Source organism: Grus americana, chromosome 6, assembly GCF_028858705.1.
Source record: "Grus americana isolate bGruAme1 chromosome 6, bGruAme1.mat, whole genome shotgun sequence".
In the NCBI taxonomy this organism is placed as follows: Eukaryota; Metazoa; Chordata; class Aves; order Gruiformes; family Gruidae; genus Grus; species Grus americana.
Window position 1 is genome coordinate 26204422 of NC_072857.1, and position 26759 is coordinate 26231180.

The 26759-nt window shown below is 34.2% G+C and overlaps 1 protein-coding gene across 1 annotated transcript in view; it reads right to left on the bottom strand.

Annotated features, from left to right (window-relative positions):
* CCDC141 (coiled-coil domain containing 141) overlaps positions 1–26759 on the bottom strand; it is a 97341-nt gene that overhangs the window by 27368 nt on the left and 43214 nt on the right. The window contains 11 exon segments of the mRNA XM_054830244.1: positions 3733–3882; positions 4931–5110; positions 5435–5623; positions 6226–6351; positions 7168–7347; positions 8844–9020; positions 10024–10215; positions 11318–11437; positions 13301–13442; positions 16609–16781; positions 24848–25042. Of these exon segments, the coding sequence (XP_054686219.1) occupies positions 3733–3882; positions 4931–5110; positions 5435–5623; positions 6226–6351; positions 7168–7347; positions 8844–9020; positions 10024–10215; positions 11318–11437; positions 13301–13442; positions 16609–16781; positions 24848–25042 (1824 nt within the window).

Here is a 26759-nt window from a genome sequence, read left to right on the forward strand (position 1 = left end):
GACTTGTACATCACCGCCTCAGAGTGCATGTACACAACTCCTGTTATCATCAGCAATTGTACCGGGGATGATATATGGCTGCCAATTTTTAGAAATCAAAATTATCTAAGTTTTCCACTATTTTATGAAAAAATAAATGAGAAATACTAAAGAAACTATACACTCTTACAAGCTTCAGTGACTTCAGCCCACAAGTTTAATGGAACTTTATAACTTGTCCATTGTGTCATAGTCATTAATCAGGCAGCTGTTCCTAGCTATAGTTGGCCTGTCATGGGTGGAGAATGATAGTGGAGGAGAACGGTTTAGTTGCCAATTGCTCTGATTTATCACACAACTACAAAATAAATGGTAAAAGCAAGTTATAAGCTGCTTTAAACATGTTTTTGTTAACAGTACAGTACAGTTCCAGTAAAATGCTTTGATTCCTGTTTGAGCCACTCTAGGAGGTACTTCAGCGTTGTTAGCCTTTTTATTTATACATAAAACATATAGCACTAATAATCAAAATAGCCCATGAAAGTGAGTTGCTGAAAATAGATTTTCAAAGTGGCAAAGATTAAAGAACAGACAGAAACAAAGCCAGCCAGCCAGCAAGAAAGAAAGAAAAAAAGAAAAGGTGCTGTTCAAGCCATTAATGATTACTTTAAATCTTAAGACCACAATCAAAATAAATTACAAGGTGAGAAATGTACTAAGTGTCAGTTCCTATTCACTTGTGAACAGAGATAGCTCATTACGCTCTGTGGTTAAAATCCACATTTTCAGTCACACCTTTCCATAACTGTATAAATAATGACATGATGAAGAGGAAAGAAGTGAGATGAGCGAGGAGAGCTGAGAATCTGCTTCAGGGTGTTACTCTTCTGTTGCAAGCTTTGTGCAGCCATGCATGTTATTTTTAAAGTGATCACCTAAAGAAAAAGCTTTTTAATTGCAAAAGTTATCCTATGTAAATAACTGTCATTTATAATCCCATGAATAGATTCAGTGTAGTATTAAGCTACAGTTATCTGAGGCTTGACTCAGCTCTATTGCAAAAGATTGCAGTGTAACGCAGTGGAGCCTCTTCGGAGGCTGCTACCCAAGCTAGTTAGTGAAGCAGGAAGCCCAAACTGGCAAATACAGATCCCAAACGTCATATGAGCTTTCCTTATACCTGTCAAAGATGCAGAGGGCATAAATCCTTTTTCTGACCTTTGCAAATTCTCTTTAAATTAGAGAAAGCACACAAAAGGCATGCATTTTACTCTTCTGTCCTCTAAGACTTTCAAAATTCATGCTACGTATCCTTGGCTATCAATGATAAGTATTTGTTTCCTTGCTTCTTATAGAAGCACTAATACATTACAAACACAGGGAGATAGCCAAGTCCTCTAAGTAGGATATTTTCAAACACCAGTGAGTCCTAACCATCAAAGCTCTTGCTCACGTGCTTTATTTACACACTTAAATTCATCACATTAAATTAATTTATTTACAGCTGAATTCCAAATATTTTCAGTCAACTTTAAAGTTTGCTCTGTACACTGGTAAATCACAGCTAAATTATCTGGTTGGCTGTGTACTATGTGACAGCTATGAACAGCTGCAGCTTGCACATGAAATATTTATTTGCTTAGACATAGTAGATAGTAAAGAAATTGTTATTTTAGACAGGTCTGCTAGATACTAGCAATACTCAGACTAATTTCTGATGTTAAAATTAGGAGAAGTTAAAATACTGAAGTAAATACTCATAAGTAACATTCTTGAAGTAGTTCAGTGTTTAGTTTTTTGATCACTAAACAGAATTAGTTATAAATAGTTAATGAAAAAAATGAAGAAAAATGGCAGTGGATTAATGCGTATACACGCACATTAGCCAAGTATTTGTTTAGGAAACATCTTCTGTGCTAACATCTAATAGAAAAGAAATCTAAAGAAAAAGGTATCCACACATCAAATTAGTATAGTTCAGTTAGTCTACATTCAAGATTCAATTAGGTTTGGGGATGACAGGTTTTAACATAACTAGTCAACATGGCTTTCCCAATTTAAAATGAAAAAATAAAATCAAATCAATAATTAACACTGTAATTGAAAATATGCTATGTAATTATTTTGCACAGGGTATCTATTAACTATGAGAAGCTAAAATTTATTTTTTGCTATATAGGGCATGTGGCAAGTAACACGTGTCACTGACACACTTTTTATTTAAATTTGAGAGACAGAAGATTGCTTATTTCCTCTACTTCCTGCTTTCACTGGAAGTCTAACAAGGAATAAAAACAGAAAAATAATTATTCTTAGAAAGGAGTCACATTCTCCTGCCCTCATTATATATTTCTTCAGCAAATTTGAGGAGTTTTCAGTGAAAACAGACTACTTCAAACCTCAAATATTCTGATTCTGCCATGACACTGCAAAGCATAATGGGACTTCTTGTTTAGGTACTTCATGCTTTCATTCTCTTCTACAGCATGGTTCCCTCTGCCAGAGTGCTTCTCCTATACCACCTGCTGCTCCCGTTGCCTCCTACCATTGGCCAAGAAGTTACATCGCAGGAGACTGATGCACTGAAGATCACAGACTGAAACACAATCAGCTTATAACTGACAAGGGACTAGAACTGTAACTGAGATTAAAAAAAAAAACACCAACTGTTTTGATGCACATGTTCTTTCAATTTTAAAATACCTTTTTTGTGAAAATGGACACTTTTCACAAACACAAAAAATATTTTGTAAAAGAAAAAAATCATACAAGCAATAATTTTGTCATTAAAAATAGTTGGGACAGTCACCACTACCTTGGTGATTTTGAGAAAATATAGTCTTTCTTTATTCAGGTGTGGATTTGCTTAGAAAAACATAAAATAAAAAAAAAATATAATTTTCAGTGTCCTGTGTTTCCACTACGTATGCTTCATACTACAGGGAACATAAGTGTGAAATCCTTCCAGGTAAGAATCCAGTTTCTGTACATCATGGATGCACAGAAGTGCGATCTACAGAACATCAAGTGCAGAGGCCATCAGCCTCTTATTTTAATGGATCACTCTAAGAAAATACATTCTATGGAATTTTTTTCCAAATTAATTTTTGCTGAGACATCTATCCAATTCAACCTGCTAAGTTGCGAGTGGATTTATATTTGGCCTACTAAGATGCTAAATTAATAATCATATTAACTAAGTAATTTTCCCTAAGTTCCATAATACTAAATTCTAATATCTTGTGCCAAAGAACATTTCCTTTTCTTCTAATGTAGTATCATATCTTGGTTTTCTGAAAAACATGTTCAGTACTAAATTATTCCGAACTTTTTATTAAAAGCCTGAAAGTTCTTTCTAATAGCCTTATAACTGCAATATATGTAAATTCTACTTTTGTTTGAAACTTTAGCTTCATAAGGAAGAATTCTGAAGACTCATGTATTTCAGATGAAACTGACAGAGTTGAAAGCCAAAGAAAAGCTATAAAAACTATAGCTGCTCTATTTCCAGTCCTCTTGGTACAGTGAAAACATTTTATTGCCAGTCCAACAACTTTATATAATCCTGAACTGCAGAGGTATGGACCACAGATTATTATTCCTGCTGCATGGATCAAAGGTTGCTGTAAAATGAAAATCAACTTTTCTGTGTACATATGAAGCATCTAGGGGAATGGTAAACAGTGACATATATTACAAAACACAACAGTACTTTTAACCGTCATTCAACATACTGGGATTTCTCTCTCTCACCTCATTTATCTCCTCTTGAGTGCTGCAGTGTTGGAAATGCTGTGACAGTTCTTCCTCATATTTATCAACTTTGGAGCTCCAGTTAATGCTATCACGCTCAAATCTAGCAAGTTCTTGCTTCAGATTCTTTACAGAAACATTCAAGCAATTCTAAACAGGGAACAGACAAACTTAAACTCAGGAAATGTATTGATTTAACCAATCTAAAATGAGTATCATTTTGAGGCAGAACATGCATAGTCGGTTCCAGTGGGCTAGAGTAAACTATTAAACCTCTACTGTAATGAGAGCAACTACATAGCAGTTTCAATCACTAGTGGTCTAGGTCAAATTCACAACTCGTGCATGGTGCCTTCTCTGAGCAAAGAAGAATTAGCCTACTCTAGTCCTTCACCACCTGGAGATTAGCTCCTTTCTGCCATCAATCAATTTATGGAGTGTGAAGAGCAGACCAGCAATATTGATAATCTAGACAGGTCATAAGGGAATGTCTTGTTTTCTCCCTACTAAATTAATACAGGGCAATGACAATCCTGCCCTGGATAAAAAACTCCTTTCTAAAATGATATCCATTTTGTCAGGCAAATCAGTCTGGAATCCACTAATAAGGTAACACTGTTGTATTTCCTTTTTGTTCTTTTGTTATCCTTTCTTTATAGGAGAATAAATATGCAAAGCAACCTTTAAAAGGTAGGAAGAGTCTAATATATAGATGTGCTATTCGAGAAATCACCAACAGGGTCTTGAACTGCATAAAGAATACTAGAGAAAAGTCATGCTTTTTTTCTTTCCAAGCACTGTTATTTTAAGATTAATTTCCTCCCTATTTCAAATCTATTTCAATGTTTTTCAGAGTATAATCTGTTCATAGACCATTAACAAAATAAAACAAGATTTCAAAGAAACTAATTTTTCTTTTCTCTTGGCAAAAGCAATTCATAATGTAACTACTGAAGAATAAGTTTTGTCATTCCTGGATGTTTCATTTAATTTGATGGCTGTATATCTGCATACTCTAAAAGCAGAAATCTAAAAATGATCAACTGCTTTATGTTTCGCTTTCTTTTAAAAGAAACTTAAAGCTCTGTATTTATTTTTCTCATACTATTAATACATTTTTGTATATCTAAAAGTCAGTCAGCTCCAATAATCTTTCATATTTATCCTTGATTTCACAAATTGTTCTAATTCTACTCACAGGTTGCTGCACTGCAGACAAGATATCCACTCCCTGGGTAATAAGCAGTTTATATAGCTGTCTGATATATGCATGTTTCTCCTGAGCATTCACAAGGTAGGTTTTAGCATGGTGCAAATTTTCAAGGTCCTCACATATTTCAGGAATATCCAGTTCTCCTGATTTTGATAGACATTCCAGCTGGAATATATTAAAACGAAAATCAGTCTGTGTTTAAAATAATGTGAAAGGAAGCTTACAATTCCTTCCTTACCCATAATGTGTTAAACCCACATCAATGAAGTTTAGGGTAAGTAATTACATTCGAGTTCAGACCTGAATTTTAAATTCTCCAAATTTCATGCAGGTTTAGATCCAAAATTTTAATTCTGATCACCAGGCGGGTTAATGCTGTTTGTTTGTTTGGAGGCGAGGGTGGAGGGAGGGGGGAAGATGACAGGTACCAAAACCAAACAGAGTTTAATTGCAATGTGAAAAAGGTATATTTTAAAAGATTATACTTACTTTTTTTTTAATGTGATGGAATTTGACTGTCTTGTTGAAAATCTCATCGTATTGTGTCATTGTATCCTTTACTGTTTGATGGAGATGAATAAGCTCACTTATTCTCTCAGAATTGTCTTTCACAGGAAATTCTTTCTGGCTTGGCAATGTTAATAATTTTATCAGGTACTCAAGTTCAGCATTTAGTTGCTAGCAAGAAAGCAGAAGTTACTCAAAATACACAAATATATTTGCAAGCTTTCCCTTACATTTGATGAAATAACAACCTAAGAGTGGTAAATTGCCTTGGGGAAAAATCAGTGCCATGCTCTTTAAAACACTCCCCGCATACTTTACTTTTTGCTAGGCATGAGGCTCAGCTATCTTCCAGAAATAGCCTTGGATGACAATAAGTCAAACTGACTTATAGGAGAATGGCAGAGTGAACGGCTATAACTCAGAGACAGTATTCAGAGGAGGTAGGAAGCTCAGTATGACATACATCAGCCTCTGACCAACTCTAACTCAAAAGCATGAAGCTAGTACTCTCCCTGTACTTCCACCACCCCAATGCTTGAGTGTCACTTTAATACACAGCTAAGACTGTGTAAAACATTCTCTGGACACTGAAAGTAAACTCTTTTTTTTTCCTTACCTTATAAACATACATAAACCCTTCTTTCTGGAAAAGTAATGTAAAACATAAAACACTGCAACCCCAGACACTGTCTGGGTTCAACATGAACGTGAATCATTACTGTACCAAAAAGAGATTTTGATCCACTATGCACTTCACTAGCTTGGTTTCCCACCTGATACTGTGGTTTCATTTGGTTAACCTTTTTTTGTAGTTCCAATACAATAAAAAGGTCACTTCCAAGGTCAACTGTTGCTGTAAGCTGGAGTGCCTCTTGAAGAATCTCTAATCCATGGGTAGTCTAAAAGATAATCAAACAATTCAGTGTTTCTATCTGTGGTAAATAAAATAAAAAAATTAAATTCAAATCTAAATTACTAGTTAAAAAAAAAGATATATTCTGAAGTTACGATGACTAATTTTTTTTTTGAAACTATAAACTTCTCTATCTCAAATCCTCTGACAAGGAAATCTTTAAGACAGCGTGCAAAACAATTCAGACACTGAGTTTGAAGGACCCATACACACAGTGTATTTTCTGTGATAATAGATGTCAAGGGTTTAGCGATAAGTTGCACTAAACGAATAGCGACTACAAACCTCTGGTTTTCTACTAGCCTAGCCAGCCTTGCTTTTAAGGAACACTTCACACGGTCCCTGTGCCAAGGAGGTTTCAACTCCCTTTCCTTATGAACATGGTTGGACTTGAGTTTAGTAACCATTAGGACACAGTTTAGTATAGTAACTACCAAGTCACAACAAAATGGTGCTTTAAAAACAAGCCCCAAAATAATAAAAAAAAACCAAAACCCCACAAACAAACAAAAAAACTCCACAAAAAATAAAGCACTGCTGGTATAGCATATGGACTTGATTAAAACTTAAAATTTGAGGTAGGACTTAGACTTTAATGTGTTTGAATAAGGGCAAAAAAGATCAACAACATTTCATGTTTCTTGATGACTATCTGAATGGTAGAATAGACTATGGAGAAGTATTTTATTGATCATCTCTCTCTCTTAAATGATGCCTATAATAGTTGATGAGAGTCACAACAAACTAATCACAATCTAGAAATATATGCCACAGTTGCTTTCTTCCTAGATATTTTACTTACAGTTTTCAGTTGTTCTTTAAATATCCAGCACTGTTGATTGACAGGTTTTAATTGAGTAATTTTAAAATTCCATATTGGCCAAAGATCAGTCAGCTCTTTCTTTTCTTTACTCAGATTAACAATGATATCTTCTGTTACTTGTACAGATTTCTCTACTTTTAATATTAAACTCTCATTTACCTGGCAAATAAACAGACATGGGTTTTTTCCACATATGTTTTTATAAAATACAATTAAAACCTCATAATATTAAAATCTCTATAAAACTTAATAAAATCCAACTATTCTAGTGTAACAACTTTGAAAATTTCTGATGCTCTAGGTGTCTTTAAATACACTGTTCTCTTAGAAATAGGAATAGATCAACAGAATTCGTATACTGAGGACATGGCTAATGTTAAATTTTAAAACCTAGAACAGGTCAGTAATGACTGAATTATTGCCATCTGATGGCTGTTTAACACTCATACAAAATAAAGTAATTTCTGAATAGACAAAACTACCCAAAATGGCCTTTTGAGGAACAGCAACTGGAAAGTGAAGTGGATGAAGAAAAGACCACTCCTTTGTGCTGATAACCAAAGCAGCACCCAAGCATGGGAGGGATAAAGTTTTGAACATTTCATGTTTTTTCTTCTTTTTAACAGCGCCCATATCAGAAACACCAGAAAACTGGGTAATGCTGTTTCTGCTTTTCCCATTTCAGAAATTTTTAAGAAAAGTTGTGTTCATAAATTACTTGTATAATCCATATCTTCCAGACACTTAAAAGTTACAGCCTAAGAATATCATGGGAACAGAGTAGCAGAAAATACAGTGGCAACACACTTCCAGGTCTTTAGAGAGACAGTATCTAAAGATATGTTTAGACTTTAAGTGATTGCAGTGCAACCTCCTATTCACACATATTCAGCTTACCTTTACACTATCTTATCTGTGCCTGCATCCAGCTGTGACAGCACACACTTTAGCCCACACTAACTGCCTGAGCACTTTCCCGCCTTAAGTAGGTTTTTCCAGCTCATCTTTCATGCTGCTGTATGTTATCAGCACCAACTCCCCCTTCTCACCCCAGTGTAACTGCTCCCTAGTCTGTCCTATAAAAACAGAAAGAACAGCTGAGTATCCAGGCTGCCTACATTAGTTGGGATCACTTTAGGAGGAGTGGCATAGGGAACGATTGCACATCTCAAATGATCATCTCATAAGGGGTGCTGCAAAATTAGATAGGGATGCCTAAGCAGTGCAGCTGAACTCAAAACAGAATGTAAAGACACCAGGAAAGATTATCTGTAAGGAAGTAGCTCTAGCACCCATTTCTTTAGAAGAACTTCATACACTCAGTAAAGACTGCCTCTTAGTGGAAATAAAATAAACTTAATACTATACTTTAATATATGCTGCTTTCTAACATGAACGAAACAGATATGTGCATGTATTATTTTATTGTATTTGTATACATGTACTGGATCATTTCCTAAGGGCTCTGTCATTGTTAATCACAAATATTTTTATATTACTTATAATACTTTCATATTTTAAAAGCACATAGAGGTATTAGTCCCTTTAGAACTAGGTACTGGAGAAATCACAATCCACCAGTCACAGAACTGGGATTATACCTCATCACAGGCAAAGATCAAATATTCAACATGATTTATCAAGATTGTACTCACCATATTTACTAAATTAAGAAAATTGCAACCCATATTTTGGGTAGAAAAAATCTTCTTTATAGCCCTTTGCCACTGAATGTTAGCTGACTCCATTGCAATTTTATTTTCAGCCTCCCTGTTTGTTTCTAGTGGTTCTGATTTATAGAATTCCTTCAGATTTTTAATATCATCATTCACCTACAGAAAAACATAAAATAAGCATAAAAAAACAATAAAAAAATTGATCTGCTATAATCAGAAGGCATACAGACATGATAAAACGTAATTGCAGTCTCTGAATCTTTTCCAGGTTTTAAGATCTATCATCTATACAAATACTAAATAATTTAAAGTTTTAAATAACTTGTAAACCAGTAGATGACAAGCAGACAGCTGGCAGCAATTTGTTCAATTTCTGTCACGTATCATTACATGGCTATTATATACCAGTGTATCAATGCAATGATTTCCACAAATCTGTTTAATATGAAGTAATTGAAGTTAGCAATAATCAGAAGTAGACAAAATCCAATTTTTGGCAGTTTATCTTCAAATAAATAGATCCTATGACTAATTTTATCCGATAGGTTCCATTCTGTCCTCAATTTCTTTCTAAATATAAAAGAATAAATTTTGTAAAATCCTAAAGCAAGCATTACATCAAAATGAAAATTAACTGGCTTGGGCATCATTAGCACAGCTACCAAAGTTATGTTGGTATTGAATTGATTATGATTTCAGCTAGAGCTGGTTTATATTTAATATTTAAACCACTTCAGATGAATTAGCAGTTCAGTGGAAGTTGTGCAAGACAGAGATAAATATCTGTATCCACATATTATGTGAAATATTTTCAAAATTATATGAAGCAAAATCAGTCAACCTAAGAGTCAGTACATACACGTAAATATTTTTACCATGTATACAATGAGAGCGCTCATGTGTGCAGGAGAAAAAGTAAAAATTCAATTATAATACTTCCTACAATGGTGATTTAAATCACTAGAAAATCTGTACATAGACTAGTCATTATGTTGATGCAAGTTCAATGATCAGGGCTGCTTGCCCTGATGGAAGAGATCTTCTTTAAAGAAGAAAGAAGCTTACAAAGACTCATAGTCCTTCCATGACTAGCTAGCTAAAAGCACATTTTTCAGCTGTAAGATTTTTACAGTCTAGGCAGAAAATAAGTAATCTGTACCTCCATAGCTGACTTTAAAAAGGCCACGTAAGTTTCTAGAATTTCTAGTTTTGAACTAATAATTTTTTCAATTTTTTTCAGTTCTTCATTCAGAAAGTCGGTTCTGCTAGAAAAAGCTGCCACCTGCTCAGGTTCACACTCTTCCATATCTTTGATGATTCTCTCAGCTGCTTCCAGTTCATGTGAAGTTTCCTTTGAGGGTATAAGCATAGAACAATATGCATAATGACTGAAAAGGACTCGTGAATATTGATATCACATTGTTAATTTTCACTAGTATTGCTTTCTTATGTATAATTCAATTACTTAGTTGAATAAGACCTCATAGCAGACATTATATGCTGAAAATAACCATTTCTTTCCTGTAACATTTTGACACTAAAAACTATGTATATAGTTATTAAAGTAGCTATTTTTGAATGGGAAAAAAGTAGGAATCTCAGTATTCAGATTAAGTAAACCACTGTGTAAGAATGGAAACAACAGAAGTGTTCCATATGGGAACATTAATAGCCAGAACTGATACAATTCTCTAATAAACAATATAGCCCAATTTTCTGAACTGATTCTCTTGAGTCTAAATCCCTCTTAGCTGCTTGTCTGATACTCAATTCTCATAGAATAATTCAGTGTCCACTCTAGAGTAAGACTCCAGAACCACTGGGTCCTCAGAAGTCTACTGCTGTAATTCTGTTAAGGCCTGTCCTTGCAGCACTTTGCCTTATGAATCTTCATTCCACTCATGCCTTCATTCTTGAATTGCTTCCTAGCTCCAGACTAGTCCCTACCCATCAAGCTAGACTGCTCTGCATTCCAACCCAAAACAATGTTCTTGCATGCAGCAAATCTGCAGAAATCAGATAGAGATCAAATAGTGGGTTGTATCTGTTTACTGCATCAACTGCTCAGACCCAGAAGAAAGTCACAGTATGCTGTCTGAGTGATAACTGAGATACTAACATTTTCCATGATTCAGCTGGGATTCTGGTTTTCAGATTCACTGTCTTAACTCATAGCTTCATGTATCTATGTCTCTGTGCTTATCTGCTTTTATATATTTAACTCAATACCACTTAGCATATCTACTTCTGGCATTCAGCCAAGAGCCCAAACTCTAGCATATCACAAATCCACAGAAAGAATAGGTAGGAGTTAAAACTGCAGTTTTAAGCTAACTATAGACTTATTTTCTTTCCAGGAATACATGAGAAACTCTCAGCCTCTCACCTCATTCAGAATTACAGCATGCATTTGTTTCTAAAAGTACTTAATATTATTAAAGCTTCTTTTTTACCTTTGTTTGTTTAGCCAGTTCAAGGTGTTTGTTCAAAACTTTTTCCGACTCAGACAAATACGAACCAATCTCCATACCGACTGTAAGCATTGGGGTGATTTTTTTAATCGACTGCGATACCTTCATTTGAAAGCATTATTTATATAGTTAATTTATACAAGTAGACAGTATAAAATCAGTATAAAACATCACTTTGTATAGAAAAAAATGAAGTAACACTTGCCTGTTGGTGTTTAGATTATACACTTTGTATAATCAGAGAAATTCAGGAATGAAAATATAATGGAAGAAAATTCTACTATTTCTCTTAAGAAAATTCTAACAGGTATGGTCAGAATTTGAGAAAAAAACCTTCTGTTTGTTCTCATTTTGTTGATAGTGCTTTCCTTTATCCTAAATATCCCAGGCTTGTCATTTCAATAAGGCACAACCACATTATAATCTAGATATTATAACCTTGGCAGAACTACTTTTATTATGCTCTGTTTGTGGTTATGTTTTGTTTGTTTGTGGGGGTTTTCTTTCAGAACATACATTTAAAGCTTCTCTGCCAAGAGACCTATTTTTGTGCAGATATATGTACACAACTCCATTTCATTGTCACTGTAAGATGTTATATATGCATGATGATAAAAACAGATTATGAAGAGCAGAGGCAGATGATACCATAGTATATATAGTTATTATTAGACATGTGAATTCACACGTACCATATACTTTAAGAAATGGCTGCTGATGAGGCTCAACCTTTATTAAATGAAGCTTAGGGGCAGTTGAATTTAGCACCAGATTCTTTGGGGTACTTTGTATTAGGACAGGGTTGGAATGGAAAGTGCTTTGTTTGGTAGGAATATAACAATAAACACTGTTCACTGTAATGAAAGATCATGTATTATGACTCAAATCTTCAGAATGTTATGTATCACAAGGACTGGGAACAAACTGATTAGAACAAAATGCAAAATGAAAACCATATGTCAAAATTGGGGTCTACATTTTGAGTAAAAATTACCTTTGTAATTGAAGTTTTAGCTTAAGATTCACAATATGCTGTTAACATCATTTCTACAAGACCAACAGCAGCTATTAGCAAATCTTTTATTTTCAACTAAACTCAATATTTTCACTATGTTCTAATACCATGAGGCCTCTTCTACATAAATTATATGCAAAGGGACCAATTTATGTCAAATTGACTTCCCATTTGATTCAGAATAGTTCATTATAAACATCATGCAAATATTATTAAATACCTGACTGCAGACTTAATTATTCAGTCATTAAATTTGACTTACTTTTTTTGGTCAACACTCTGGGATTTTCTTCATATGAATCTTGTTAAAAAATTATATTTTTTAATTTGAATTTACACATGGAACCTTATTTAGGAGCCATGTGTCTGTTCCATCTCTGGCAAGTCATTAAAAAGGTCTGCAGCACTACAGAACATTCAATAGCCTAAAGATTGTGAAGTCCTTGATGCATCAGTATCTCAATGAAGAAAGAGAATTTTTATAGCGAACGAAATCTAGTTTCCTTCAGCCTTACTGACAATTTGCTGTGGTTCAGAGTCACCATGCTTATTAACCCTCAGTTTTGCCACACTTTTATTTTTCTCTTCAGCCAAATGAAACAGAAGACATAGAAACAGTATAGGAAACCTGCATGCAGGTCACAGTCCTGATTGTGCACTTGTTTTCCAATAGAACAAATTATAATAGCTCATTATCTAAGTAAATCCATGTTTTATTGAAGATCACTGGTAAAATGTTCTCATGGAAACAGCTGCATTTTTCAGAACAGCTTTAGTTTCTTTTGTGCTGATAACAGCCTTCAGCATTCTAACTACAACTGTGTGCTCTCTAACAAGCTAATATGTTATTTGTACTTATTTGAGTCAACTTTAATATTCAGATAGCTAAATTATGGAAATGCAATGCACTGTTCATGAATGCATTAAGAAGATGACGTGTTATGATGTACCTTATTTAGATGATCTTCAAGTGAGGCAGTCCATTGTTGTTTCTTCAAAGTTAATTCTTTATAATCTGGACACTGCCTGATTAATTGATCTACTTTTTTTTTAATATATTCCATCATTTTCTGAATTCCTGTCACCCAAGAACTAAAATGGAGAAGTAGAATTGCTGTTATTTCTCATTTTTGCTCAACAATCAGGATGATAATGATTAAAAAAAACTCCAACGTGTTTTCTGTTGATTAGTATGACACTAACTTATGAATTTTAAACTAAAAGAAAAATAACCAAGAGAAATATTAAAATTAATCCAAACAAAATTGATAATAAGTAGAACACAAGACACTTTCAAACAAATCATTTATTACCAGTGTCTTAGATTCACGTGGCAGATATCATGATTCAGTGAGAAATACCCCATTTCCCAAACAATTCTTACCTTAGTTATACTAAAGACTAAAACAACAAATGGAACAGCCTAAAAAGAGTGAAAATATATGGCATATCAATTCTACTTTAAAAAGAATGCTTTCTTTGGACTTTCAAATATTTCAGTGTTTTTACAGTAGCTGAAAAAAGAATGTCATATACATTCTAAGTCAACATTTCTTCAAAGATGCTGTTTTAACAGAAGAAAAGACAACATCAATTTACAAAACAATGGCTTGTCTTATAACTTAAAACATTTAATATCAGGGAAGCAATTCACAGTCTGAATACTTGAGGCAGTCCTCTTCAAATCGTAAAGTTACCACATACAATTCAAGAATCCTACCAGACTGCAAACACTTAACTACATATCTCATTGTCAGATTACCCATCCTTGAGTCTCTCTTATGGCAAAGCAGCTTTTTTGAAAGATACCTAAACTTTTTCAGATCCACACCCTTCAAATGGGTGACTGTCCATGTCCCTCAGGATTTCCAGTCTGGTTAGATAAAGGAAATGGGAAGTCTGGGTTAATCACTGGGCTAAATACTGGCCAGCATTTAAGGATAGCACAATGGCTTATACACGACAAAGAGAGGCCTCTCTCTTTCCTCTTTCAAAACATAAATATTTTGGGGGAAATTAATATTCTGGAATATAACACTATCACATTTTCTGACAGAACTCACTGCATCACCATTACTAGGCTTATGAGCGGGCTGGAGCATTCTGGGTATCTCCTAAAGCCATGGGTGAGGCAAAAAAACCCCCTAGACTTAGCTTGGTGTACAAGAAGTTGAATGAAAGTGAGGATCATCCTTGTGGCATTGAAGACTAGCCTTGTGCTAGATACAAGAAAAACATGTTTCACAAGGACAGTGCTTAAGCATTAGAACAGGTTGCCCAGAGAGGCTATGGAATCTCCATCCTTAGAGATACTAAAAATTTGGCCCTGAGCAACCTAATATAACTGATGGGTTTTGAGCAAGGTATTAAACCAAATGACCCCCAAAGTTCCTTGCCAGTTTAAATTATTCCATGATTGTAATCCTCAAGCCCATGTCTAGGAATATAAAGTGTTCCACCTGCACAGAAGTACTAGCACTACTCATTGAAATATATGGCAAATTCATTACATTCAGGCAATGAGGCCTGAAGGCAGCAGGGAAAAACTGAAAAGCCATAATATTCTGTATTTGCTTTCTTAGAAAGGGACTTACTTATTTTTATGATACAAGTAGATATTTAAAATATTTGAGAGCCTAGAATTTTTCACTGTTCTTTAGAAAGAGCAAAACACATTTCTAGTGATATTGCCTATTGATATTGTTTTAAGTTTCACCTTTCTTCTCTAAATCATTCCTGCTTCAGCTGTAATGCCTTGCCAATTTTTAAATTATAATGTTTTCTAGGCAGAAATCTTACCTTTCAATTTATTTACAGAATACCTTGACCAGCTCTTTGGCACACAGGAGATCTGCCTGTGGCATTACCTATTTTTACTGAATTTTACAAAGAAAGACTGATTGGGTTATTTCGACAAATTAATCCCATTCTTCTTGATGTGTACCAATGATACCTTACTATCCCACTGCTGATTTGGACTGTTCAAACATTTTTAAAAAACTCATTAAGGACAAAATAAAATTAACAACTTGATATTTTACGGATTCATTCTATCAAGATCTTTAGCACTCCTAACATTAATCAATGCTGTGCAGACATAATTTGAAACAAAACATCTGCTTGTGTTAAGGTAATGTCTAGCAGAACATCAAGTCCTAGAGAACAGCAGCATGTGTTCTGGAATTATGGCTGGTTTAGGAATCAAAGTTTCACTGAGAAAAATCCCTTTCCTTTCCACTTAATTAAAATATTAGGAGATGTTGAAGCAGTAACAATATTTGTAAAGCCAGCTACATATGCTCCCAAAACAACTTTCTATTTGAATTTTCTATTTCCTCCCTTTGCTAGGTTCAAACCAATTAAATCTGAGATGACAGGTGAAGGTACTTTAGATAAAATTTTTGCAAATGATGAAATTAAAATCTTATCAAGACTTTCAGTTGCTGTGTTGAAGTAAAGCTATTCAAAGCTCAGGAATAATCAAGGACATAAGCACGTAATGGAAAGGTAGAGCTAAGCTGACTACTAGCCAACCATCAACCATGGTCATCTACTCCGTCTTTGAAGTAGAACTCATTAGTATAAACTGTCTTCATTCTTATTGCACCAGCCTCCTACTAAGACCTGAAAAGCATAAGATATGAAGCCACTAGGACTGATTCTAAACTAAATCATGCTTTACATTAGTATAAAAATTGTATCTGTGGAGTACATCATCATTGTAATAAACAAAAGCTTTGAAAGAAAAAAAGTTATTTCATTCATGAATTAAAACTACTAGGTGGAGAAACTTCCATATTTTCTGCACTTGGCTTAACACCTGTATTTTTTATCTTGTATCAAATCACATTATAATTGTTAAAATGATGACTTTCAAAAAGGTCTAAAAGGATTACATTAGGCAGCAGGGAGTGTTCATAGCCATTGATATTTTAATTTTAATTTACATACATTTACTTTTCAAAAATGTTAACTAAACCATTGCTTCTGAACGCTGCCCTAACATACCACTTCCAGTGTTTGACATCACTCTTACAAGTAGCATGTAGTATTCCTAAAGATTTCTGTTGAAGAGATTGGTTTGTATAAATACCAACAGATAAGTATGGCAGAAACTTTGAGCTTCAGGTCATTTAAATGCATACCTACTTAGTTAACTACATTGGCTCTAAATGCAGTCTGATTCTAAATAGTCGAGTTACAAAGTGACAGGTAGATATGGAGAAATGCAGCAGATATGCAAAAATGGAGACAATACCTGTGAGGATCTCCTTTATGAACTAAAGCTTGTCCCTTTTGCAAGGTACTTGCTGTGCAACCTTTAATTGCTTCCTGTAATTCCTCGTACTTCATTGTCAAGATAGGCAAATGTAATCCTTCTGAATTAAAGATTTTAAGGTAATTCTTAATACCTTCAAGACCATCAAGTACCTAAAAAAAAAAAGCATCTATTGTCAACATTTCTATTTAAAATGTGCATGTATGTTCTTTTCCATAAATAGATGATCAATGGACATTTAATATTTAACATTTCTTCAGAAATAAAAAGCAGTATTTTAATTTAGGGCCTGATATTGACTTTTCAGGTCACAGAACACCACAAGTATAATTCAACAAAAGTTAATGTAAGTATGGGCATGCAAAATCATGATTACTCTTTGAATTTAAAAATATTCCATTTTTTCAGCAACAGACCAATTTGACATACCAAAGCAGAACCAAAATAATGAGAATACAGCACATTACCACTCCAAGTTTTATTGAAGCATGCTCTTGAAGAGTTTTACCAAAATTATTCTTCTTTTTAATGTTTTAAATATATCAAATTATAACCATCAATTACAATTAAATATATTTTTATTTAAAAGGTAGGCTTTGATTTTGCACATATGGAGCTTTGGTTTTGTTATACCTATTCTTTGTCTTCCTTCAGTGCAAGCAGAAGTTTCTCATTAAATACCAGAAGAAAGTGACAAAAGTACTCTAAAAAGACTTCTGTCTTGCAATACTCTATTATTGAAGTTACTAAATACTAATATTAGTAAAATAGAAATGTGCCCAAACCTACTGTGCATAATTAGCATCATAGCAGTAGCACTGTATTCTCTTACACAGGTTTTGTTGTTGTTGTTGCACTAAACATCACAAAAATGTGAAATCTAAATAAAGCAAAGCAGTAGACAATGTCTAATATCAATTTCTCACAGAACATATACACTTATGTAATGAATTAAAAATAGAATGACTATAGAACAGACTACTCTGTATACATACTTTTAAAAGGAAATAAACTGTTTGTACAGCACCAAACTTGTGTTTTAACTTTCCCAATTTCTAGATAAACTCTAAGCTTTAAGTTCAGCGAATAATTTTGCAGACTTACAGTCTTTAAAAACATTGCTCTTGAAGCTTCAGTTCACTGAGAAGAATTCTGAGAGACAACAAAACTAGATACATGCTAAAATACTATCCTTAATTATGTCAAATTTAAAATTACTACATCAGAAGAACAAAAGAACTTTGAGGCAGACTAAATTTAACTTTAAAGACTTTTGCAAGGTTTTACATTCATAACAAGTTGAAAAGTGAAAATTCAATGAGATTCTCAGGGGACGATATGATCCAGCTTGCTACAGTATATTACATACAAATCAAGAAAGCAGCTGAGAACGAGCCCTATATTTCTGACTCAAAATAGCAAGAAGAAATGCCTGAACCCTTTTAAACAACTGAAATCTATGCAAAAGAAATGAAGGAAAATAGAGAAAAGAGGATGAGCAAAGATAATTCAACTTCTAAACACAATGGATTAAAATAGGATATGTATATTATTTTATTGTCTGCCAGGTTATTTCTCCTTGCAGAATAAAGGATTCAGCATTTAATAATAATTAAAAAACCCCACCCGACCATACAAAGAACAAGAACACTTTATCAGTGGAGGAATGGAATTGGAGGTACCCATGAAGGACTTTTCCTAAAACATGAGGTCCTTTTGGTCATCGCTAAGTATAAAACTTCAGATCGAGACAGGAATTACAATCACCTTTGGAAACTCATGTATTTATGGACCTATGCAAATCTCAAAGATTTTCTTCTGTAAATAGAGGCCATTTACATGAACTCAGGAACTGAGACAAGTTTATTTTGTGTAATAGGTTCTGTATAACGTATTCCAGACTTCAGGACCATATTTAAGAATATTAGAGTCATAGGAAAGTTATAAAGTATACAAGAATGATTATGGACTTATAAGCATTTCAGAAGGAGTTACCCACTCAGATTTATTATAAGTATTACTAGTTAGCATATTCAACTAGGTAAGCAGAAAATGTTTTCAGTCTTGCTAAAAAGTAACAGGGAAATTCAAAAATATAAATCAAAAAAGTATATATTACTGCCATGGTTGCATTTATCAAAGAGCAACAGGAGCAGAATAGCAACTGGACAAGAGACGATTTAGAAGAGAACCAGGATGGAGAAAAAAAAAATTATATATATAGTCTCAGGTGTTCTCTGCAGCTGCTCTTCCTAAACTGATCTGAGTGCCTTGCATGTTCATCAATCTCTGCCTTCAAGGATGACAGACTACTCTATTGGGTTGCATTGCCTGCATCAGTGCTGTTGCCACTTTGACCAATTAAGGCTGCTACCACGAGGAAAGATTTGTTTCCTTGTGTCAAATTTCAGCTGCAAGTAGGAAGCCTGGTTACAGCAAGATATTATCTGCATCGACTTTTTCTCTAGCAGCCGCTGCAGTCATTGGTAGTTCTATACTGCTACTATTCTGCTCAGAATAGCAGGGCCCTAAATTCAGACTCTCAAGAGCTCAACCAAATCAACATTAAACAATCCACACAAAGCCAGCCTTCTACTTCTATCTCAGATGCTTTTCAAGAATTAGCATATGTGTAAATCTCTGATCTTTTTTTTACAGCATAAGCATATTACGGCATAGACGACAGAATACGAGGAGAACATCACATCTACATGCAACTGTGGTACCAGAGCATAAATTAAATGACAAGGGTTTAGAAATTGTATCGCTTGATCTATCACCTGATAACACAAAAATACTTTGCAACTTATATATTCACAAGTTAAAGGTGCAGGAGAATTATAATTAGTGATCCAAAAGCTTAACACTAATGACAGGGTTTGAGGTGTTTTTTCATTTCAGTATGGAAGATTAGTAGGGAAAAACAATAGTGATGCTAGCAAAAATGATAAAAATCTTACAAGCTGTAATTAAAATGAATACCAACATGCAGAAGACAACATGGGCAGAACTCCTTTGAGCAGAAATAATATCCCTCTTTCCTGAGCCATTCTGAGCATTTCCTGCTATTAAAAAAACTTTGTAATAAATCCAGATGTCCTTCAAAAAGGATCTTAATATTTCTCTCTAAATTTCCTTGTTAATGGTTACCCTGACCATTCTTCGTGATTGGGATCCATTTTAAATATTTTTTAAAAAGCAACAAAAATCATGCAATGCACTTTTCCCAGTCTGTTTGGTTTTGTGATCGTGTACATACCAAACATGAATAGTGAATTTTGTTGTAGTTCTTTTTTAAAAATTTAATTCTTTAATTTTGCTTTAGTTTTATTTTAGTTTCATCTGCCTTCCTCATCCACTTATCATAGTTTTGAGATATTTTCAAGTAAATAAAGGATATCATCCCTCTGTATATCATCTGCTTCCATGTAGTTGTTTTGCTTTCCAAGTCCTGTGCCTGTTGAATTGTTTGTCTGTAGTTCCTTATGCTTTACTAATCACCAAGATCCAAAAAAAGTAAAGGATTTTTCAGCAAGGCTTCTACTCAGCAATATGGACCTCTATTTAGGTATTTATTTATTTTTACCAATACTGAATGTTATCACCACAAAATCATTAACTAACAACATATGCAAACCTGAAAATTCCATTAACAAAGAAAAAGAGAGTCTAGAAGGTTAAGCAGTTTCACTGGATCATGCGAGGTCTGCATTCCAATCCCCACAGCTCCATGTTGAGAATACTCCACCTCTACGTCCCTCCTGAATGTTCACTTTAAAGCTAGTTACTATCTATACTATCATCTCGAATGATTTTTAATTTTGCAATGGCACACAGGAGGAAAAAAAAAAACCCAGCACCTAGAAGTTCTTCTAGTGTAGTTATAAGAAAGCATCTATGTCCTGGAATTCAAAATCAAAAGGTGAATTTTGAAGTAACTTACGTGCCAAAGTACAAGATTCTCCATAGCTAACTAAAAATGCGAATCTGCAAAAATACTGTACTCATTAAAAGCCTTATTTACTTAAAGCTATCCAAGTGAATGTTTTCAAGCTTTTGTCATACCAAACAATCTCAGACTATTCCACATATCATATCCTAAGTATTCTCAGAGGATAGCTACACAGAGATTCCCCTGTAGCAAATCAAACTGATGGTAACTACATAGACATAGAAATGGATTGATAATTAAAGGAAAGCTTAGCAAGGAAGGTAAATGATTACAAGAGCCGAGGAGCTTGCAAGCATACAGAAAAATATTGCTTAAGGCTGCCAAATATACAACAGAATGCAGCCAAATGTACACCAGAACTTAAGAGCACAAACACAATGCAAGTGCTGTACTTCTGTGTTTTTATTTTCCCGAATTCATTAAAAATTAAAATGACAATGAGATACACAAGATCTAAAATCAGTTCTCTGAGTTAGTTCAAAACAACTAATACTTTATTTTGCTTATTTGCCCTTTGCATGTAAAGAGAGTCCAGAGATTCAGGTATACCCTGAGAACAAGTGAAAGTCTCTTTTCTGAACTGTAATAACTACAGTGCTTTGTTCATTTTTACACATAACAGGCATAATGGCATGCTGTGGAGAAACTCCTGAACTAGTGCTTTCTTCAGCAGGTACTTCCACAAAGCACAGCCCTGTATTCTGAAAAGATGCTACTTTCGCTCTCAAAGTAATAGACCTATATTTGTGTAGTTCCTTGTCCAAACTAGAAGGGAGTTGACTGTCAGCAACAGTTTTAACACAGTTTCCATCAGTCCATCTCACATTACTCATTAAAAATGAAGTCAAGAAAGTTCAGACTTATTGGAGCAAAAGATATCTCTCACTTCAAGGGTCTGTAAATAATTTCAACATCAAGTATTGCTTACAGGTTGTTCAAAAAATACTGAAGGAATATAGTACAGGTTAAAGACAAATATGATTACAGCCCCACCTGGTGCTCAAAAAAAAAAAATAGTACAGGCAAAGTGTTAAGGATGGTTTTTTCGGCACATTTAATAGAACTATGAAGAGTGTTGGTTAAAATAGAAACTTTCCTAACTAGTCTTCTAACTAAACGGGTTTGGAAGAAACCTTTGCATTACTAATACTACTCAGTGTATGTACCCTTGAAGAACAGGCTTGCTGTAAAACGGAGACAGGGTGATTTCACATTTTAAGTTCAATCTTTAATGTTTAAGTCCTTTTCAGGGGAAAATTTTCAGATGGAGCACCTGATTTTCAAAACTAGAGACTTAAAACTCAATGGGGCACCTTCAGATAGCAGAGTTCTAAGCACTCAATATTTCCAAAAAGCACACAAACCCTTGTTTTCTTTAATTTCAGTGTAACAGGCAGTTGGTCAGCACCACTGGCTAAAGACCTAATGTTTCAAAAGCTTTATGCCCCAAACCAAGGCAACAAAATTGAGAACCCATTTTTTAAAAAGATAGCTCTCTGATCTGATAGCACACATCTGGAAAAGGCTTGAATAAGTCCTCTACTGACATCAAGGACTGATGAGATAGAGGATTCTTTGCTTAATCCTTCTGTTCTAACTCAAATTTCCTTTAACAAATTGTCATGTATTAATACTAGAATGTAATAACAGAACTTACTTTTATTATATGTTAAACCAAATGACTAAATTGCTTCTTGTTTTAACTAAAGAATATCATCCAGTTTACAACTGTGGTAAATTGTTCCAATAGCTCATTTCTTCACTGTTTAAAAAATATGCTCTATTACTAGTTGGAATTAGACAAAGTTTGACATCACTCTGTGGATTTTGTCGTCTGCTGGATAGAAAAATCATATGCTATTAAACTTTCCTTGCCCATATAGGTGCTTACAGATTGTCTATCTTCATTACCTACTACTCTTACATAAATTACAAATATTATAAACAGAAAAATACCAGCAATCAATCCACATTACTCCACTGGAAGCTCATCTGTGGATAAAAATCCCTATTTGTTTTCCCATTTTAAGGCTTAAAATAGAATTGGCTTGAGGGTTTTGTATTATTCACTTTCACCATCAACACATGAAATAGCAGTAATATATCCTTACAGAAGTCTGTTATAACACTGTTTCCACCTTTACTGATCCTTATTTGATCTTCTTATAAAAACCTATTGTTAACCTGATGCATATCAATGGATTTGAACTAATGATATCAAGCTCCCTCAGTTCTTTATGAACCAACTTTTCTATCAGCTGTTGCCATGAGTTTGCCCAATCTTGATTTTAGGTTGAAAACTTTTAAATCAACTGTGCCAGCCTCTTCCCACCTCAAGATTCTCATATTTTGGGGGGAAATTGGAAGTTTTCAAGATTTTACAACTCTACTTCTTATGAGGGGAAAAACCTTCTTACTCAACTTATTTTCTACCTCTCTGATGAGTTTCTAGAAGACAATACAAGTTAGTGTCAAATTAGCATCCAAACAAAGTTTTGATTATTATTATACGGGCACACATCCACTACAAACTAGATTATGATCAGTTTGGTTATACCAAGGAAAACTGTTCAGAGGATCATTTAATTTTTGGAAAGACTATTCCAAGTCCAATCTAGTCTCTCAAAAGAGAAAGGCTCAGAAGCAATACAAGTGAATACACTTTCAGTAACCAGCACGTAAATATTTTAGATTTCACTGAGAGCGTTTTACAGCAAATAATAGACACTGGATTTCTGAAGACTCATTTTGTTTCCATGTAAATGCACACTTCCATCATTTTAATTCTACTTGACTGAATGTGGCTGATTCTCAAGTCATTTCTATTATGCCTATTATTAGGTTATTATTTTATGCCTTTCTACATGCATTTCCTTGACTGTATTGTACTCCCCTATTGTGATTTTTTTCAGTCTTTTAATTTTTTTTTATTTCAGTCTTTTCTTTACTTGAACAATAAGTTTTACAACATTTGTTTACTGGATACCTATTAAAATTCCCCCTGAATCAGTTCAATTCAAAAATTCATTATATATTTTTAATTGTGATTAAGTGCTACCCTGTAATACCATAGCACCTGAAAAATAATTTTAAGATCTTAGGCCTTGAGCCAGTAAGAATATCGAAAGTAATGTAACCCACATAAGACTACGTGATAACTAGCCTAAAACTTCAGAAGATGACTGAAGAAAAAACAATCTGGCATTTTTGTTTTGGGATAAGGATTTGAAGAGAAGGTCTATGAGAGTATTCTTTTCACACACAGCTTATATTTTAGAGGAAAAAAGTATTATAAGTAGGATGTAACAAAAATTAACGACCAAATATATGAAAATAATTTTCATACAAGTAGTTATTACTGGACATGATGTTTGAAAAAGTAAAAATTTAGTTGTAAAATATTCTTTTTTTTTTTGGTCATCAATGATTTACCCATTTTCATCACATAAGATTAGGAAGAGACAGAAAATTAAACAGGCATACTAGTCAAGGCTGGTTGCACCTAAACACAACCCACAAAAACAAGCAATGTATAGAATTCAGTAGACAAGTAGGCCCCTCTTAGCCTTCTCCTGTGAGCACTGCAAGAATCTAATTCTGGAATATGAATCACTGCTTCTCCACATGAGCACATCAGTGATGCAAATTATTGCCTACACATTATCTTACGGACCTCAGTATAGGTGTGTCATTTGTGCTGTGACTAAGCGAGGTTTATGCTTTTTTAACTGGCCAATTTACTGTTACATCATGTCTAGACCACACAGCATATGACGTGCCTGGTATAAGGAATTGTGTACTGCCCTTGATTTTTCTCATGTCTGATTATTAATTAGCCCCTGTGGAGACCAGCGCAAGTATAGACATAATTTCTGGTATCCATACTAGCCTGTAACAGTTTGGGTATTTTAGAGCAGTTCGTGTATCTTGATACAGCATTATGCCAGCATGACAGAGCCCCTGATCTTAAAGTCCAATTTTAGGCAGATAGTATTTCCCAAATGCCTTATTTTGGAAACCAAATGTTCTTCTCTCTTTAAATATATATATATATTACATATATATATTTAAATTCTTTTTAAATGCATTTGCCATTTTGGATAGAAGTTTGAGGCAAAAGGTTATATAAAAGGGTAATCAGATTTGTAATTTTCGATTCCAAATTGTTTAGCAAACTCTATTTGCATAACCCCATGTATAGCAGCCTTCAAGTGCACAGTCAGTTGTATTATCGGGTTGTTATTACAGACTTGGCTTCTTACCAACCTTGCCAGCAGTATGAAAAAAGTCATTGGCCTCTTGTAGCAGGGCTTTCCTTTCTTCCATGTGGAAGCACACTTCTTCTCGCAACAGACAGATTTTCTGATTTGAAAGCTTTAGATGTTCTTTTTCTGTATAGTCCTCTGAAAGCAAGATCTTAAGTGCTTCAGCTTCCAGTTGTTCCACAGTGGAATTCCATTCCTAACAGGAAAAATTCCACTTTAATCAACTACACAAAGAAAAGTAATATACCTGCACAATAATAATATAGATACTGGAAAACATGTATCACATTTATAAGCCTGAAAGTTATCACCATTTAAAACAGTATTTCTATTAGGAGGGATTTCTTAACAAATTATGGGTTTAGAGACAGAGTTCTCAGTGGTGGCTTTCTATATTCTTTGATACAGTTTCACAGGCAGAAGTAGCAGTTACTAGTGTGTCTGCTGGGAAAAAATGGTCTGGATAACATAAAGGCAAGAAACTTCTACGGGGTAAGACCATACTCCCATGACAAACAGCCCCTTAAGTCCAACTATTTAACCAAGAACAAATTAAAATATTGTCTAGATAATACCTGCTTCCAGTGAGACAATTTCTGCTGAGAGAATTCATTTTTTTGGTAATTGGTAAATGATTGGTAATCAATCAAATCAAATGACTTTCCCTTAGAGTGAGGTTTGCTATCATGCTTGACACTGTCCATTGTCCTGATATCCTACACAAAAACACAAGTCTGTTCAAAGCATGTCTCTGCCTTACCTGACCATGAACCTTCCTAGTGGCAGTGACAGATCAAAGAGATGCTTTAAAAAGGAAGATCCTACTTCAGAATTTCAAGCCAGAGTCAGAAACATTACTGAAACTTAACTGAGCCTTAACTGAGCTACGTACTTTGTACTGATTCAACTGAATCCATTTTAAGTTTGCATATAGATATTTTGTCTGGATTGCACCACTTAGAAGCATATTTAGCTAATCAGAACTGATTGTCTATTTGACTCCCATTTCTTTTTTTAACTGTTCATACTGGACTGACTTGTGCTTCTAGCATATCTCAAATTGTACATCAAATTTAGGGATTAAACCTTCATGACCAAAATATTTTTTCCCCTACATTTTCTTCCCTGTGATAAATGCTACTACAGTATTCAGTACACTGTCTTCTTTAGGTTTTGAAGAGGTATTGAAAGGCATATCAGACTAGATAGTCCAAATGGAAATGAGTTTTACTTTAAGAGAGTCAAGAGAAAAACACCATTTCATCTCTTCCTGTCTTGCAACTACTGCTTTGGTGTTTAGTTGCTTCTTTGTTTTGGCTGTGTTTTTATAAAGAAAACTATAAAATAGTAAAACTGTTACACAGCTTACTTTATCCCTGCTGTGCTTGTCAACACTTAAAATTGGTGCTTTATTATGCTGTTCAAAACAAAAGAAGCATCTGCTATTATACTGCAATTTCCCATGCCTTAGGTAGCATATTTCCTCCACTTTTTCTGGTAATGAATTAAATAAGAGAACATTTTTGAAATTGATTTAGCATTTCCTTCCACAGATTTGTATCAAATGTCTGGTAAAGCAGACAGAAAAATATTTTAAAATAAGACAGAAATTTTTTCATGAAAACACTCCGAAGTGCATACAGCACAACAAGATTACAGAGTAAGTTCTTTTACTTTCAGCATGCTTAAAGAACGTTAGCCTCACATTTGTTGTTTCTTTTTAGTGAGATTACTGCTAGTGAAAGACACTATTTTGGAAGTTTTCCCAAAAGAAGTAATCTGGTTATTCACAGATCTTTCATGAACAGCAGCAATTCTAATTCCCTTACAGTGTCCCACCATGCTGCTCTATCCTTCTTTGAAGTACAGTAAGCAGGAGAAGACCTATTTTGGTCTGTGTAGTTCAGCACATT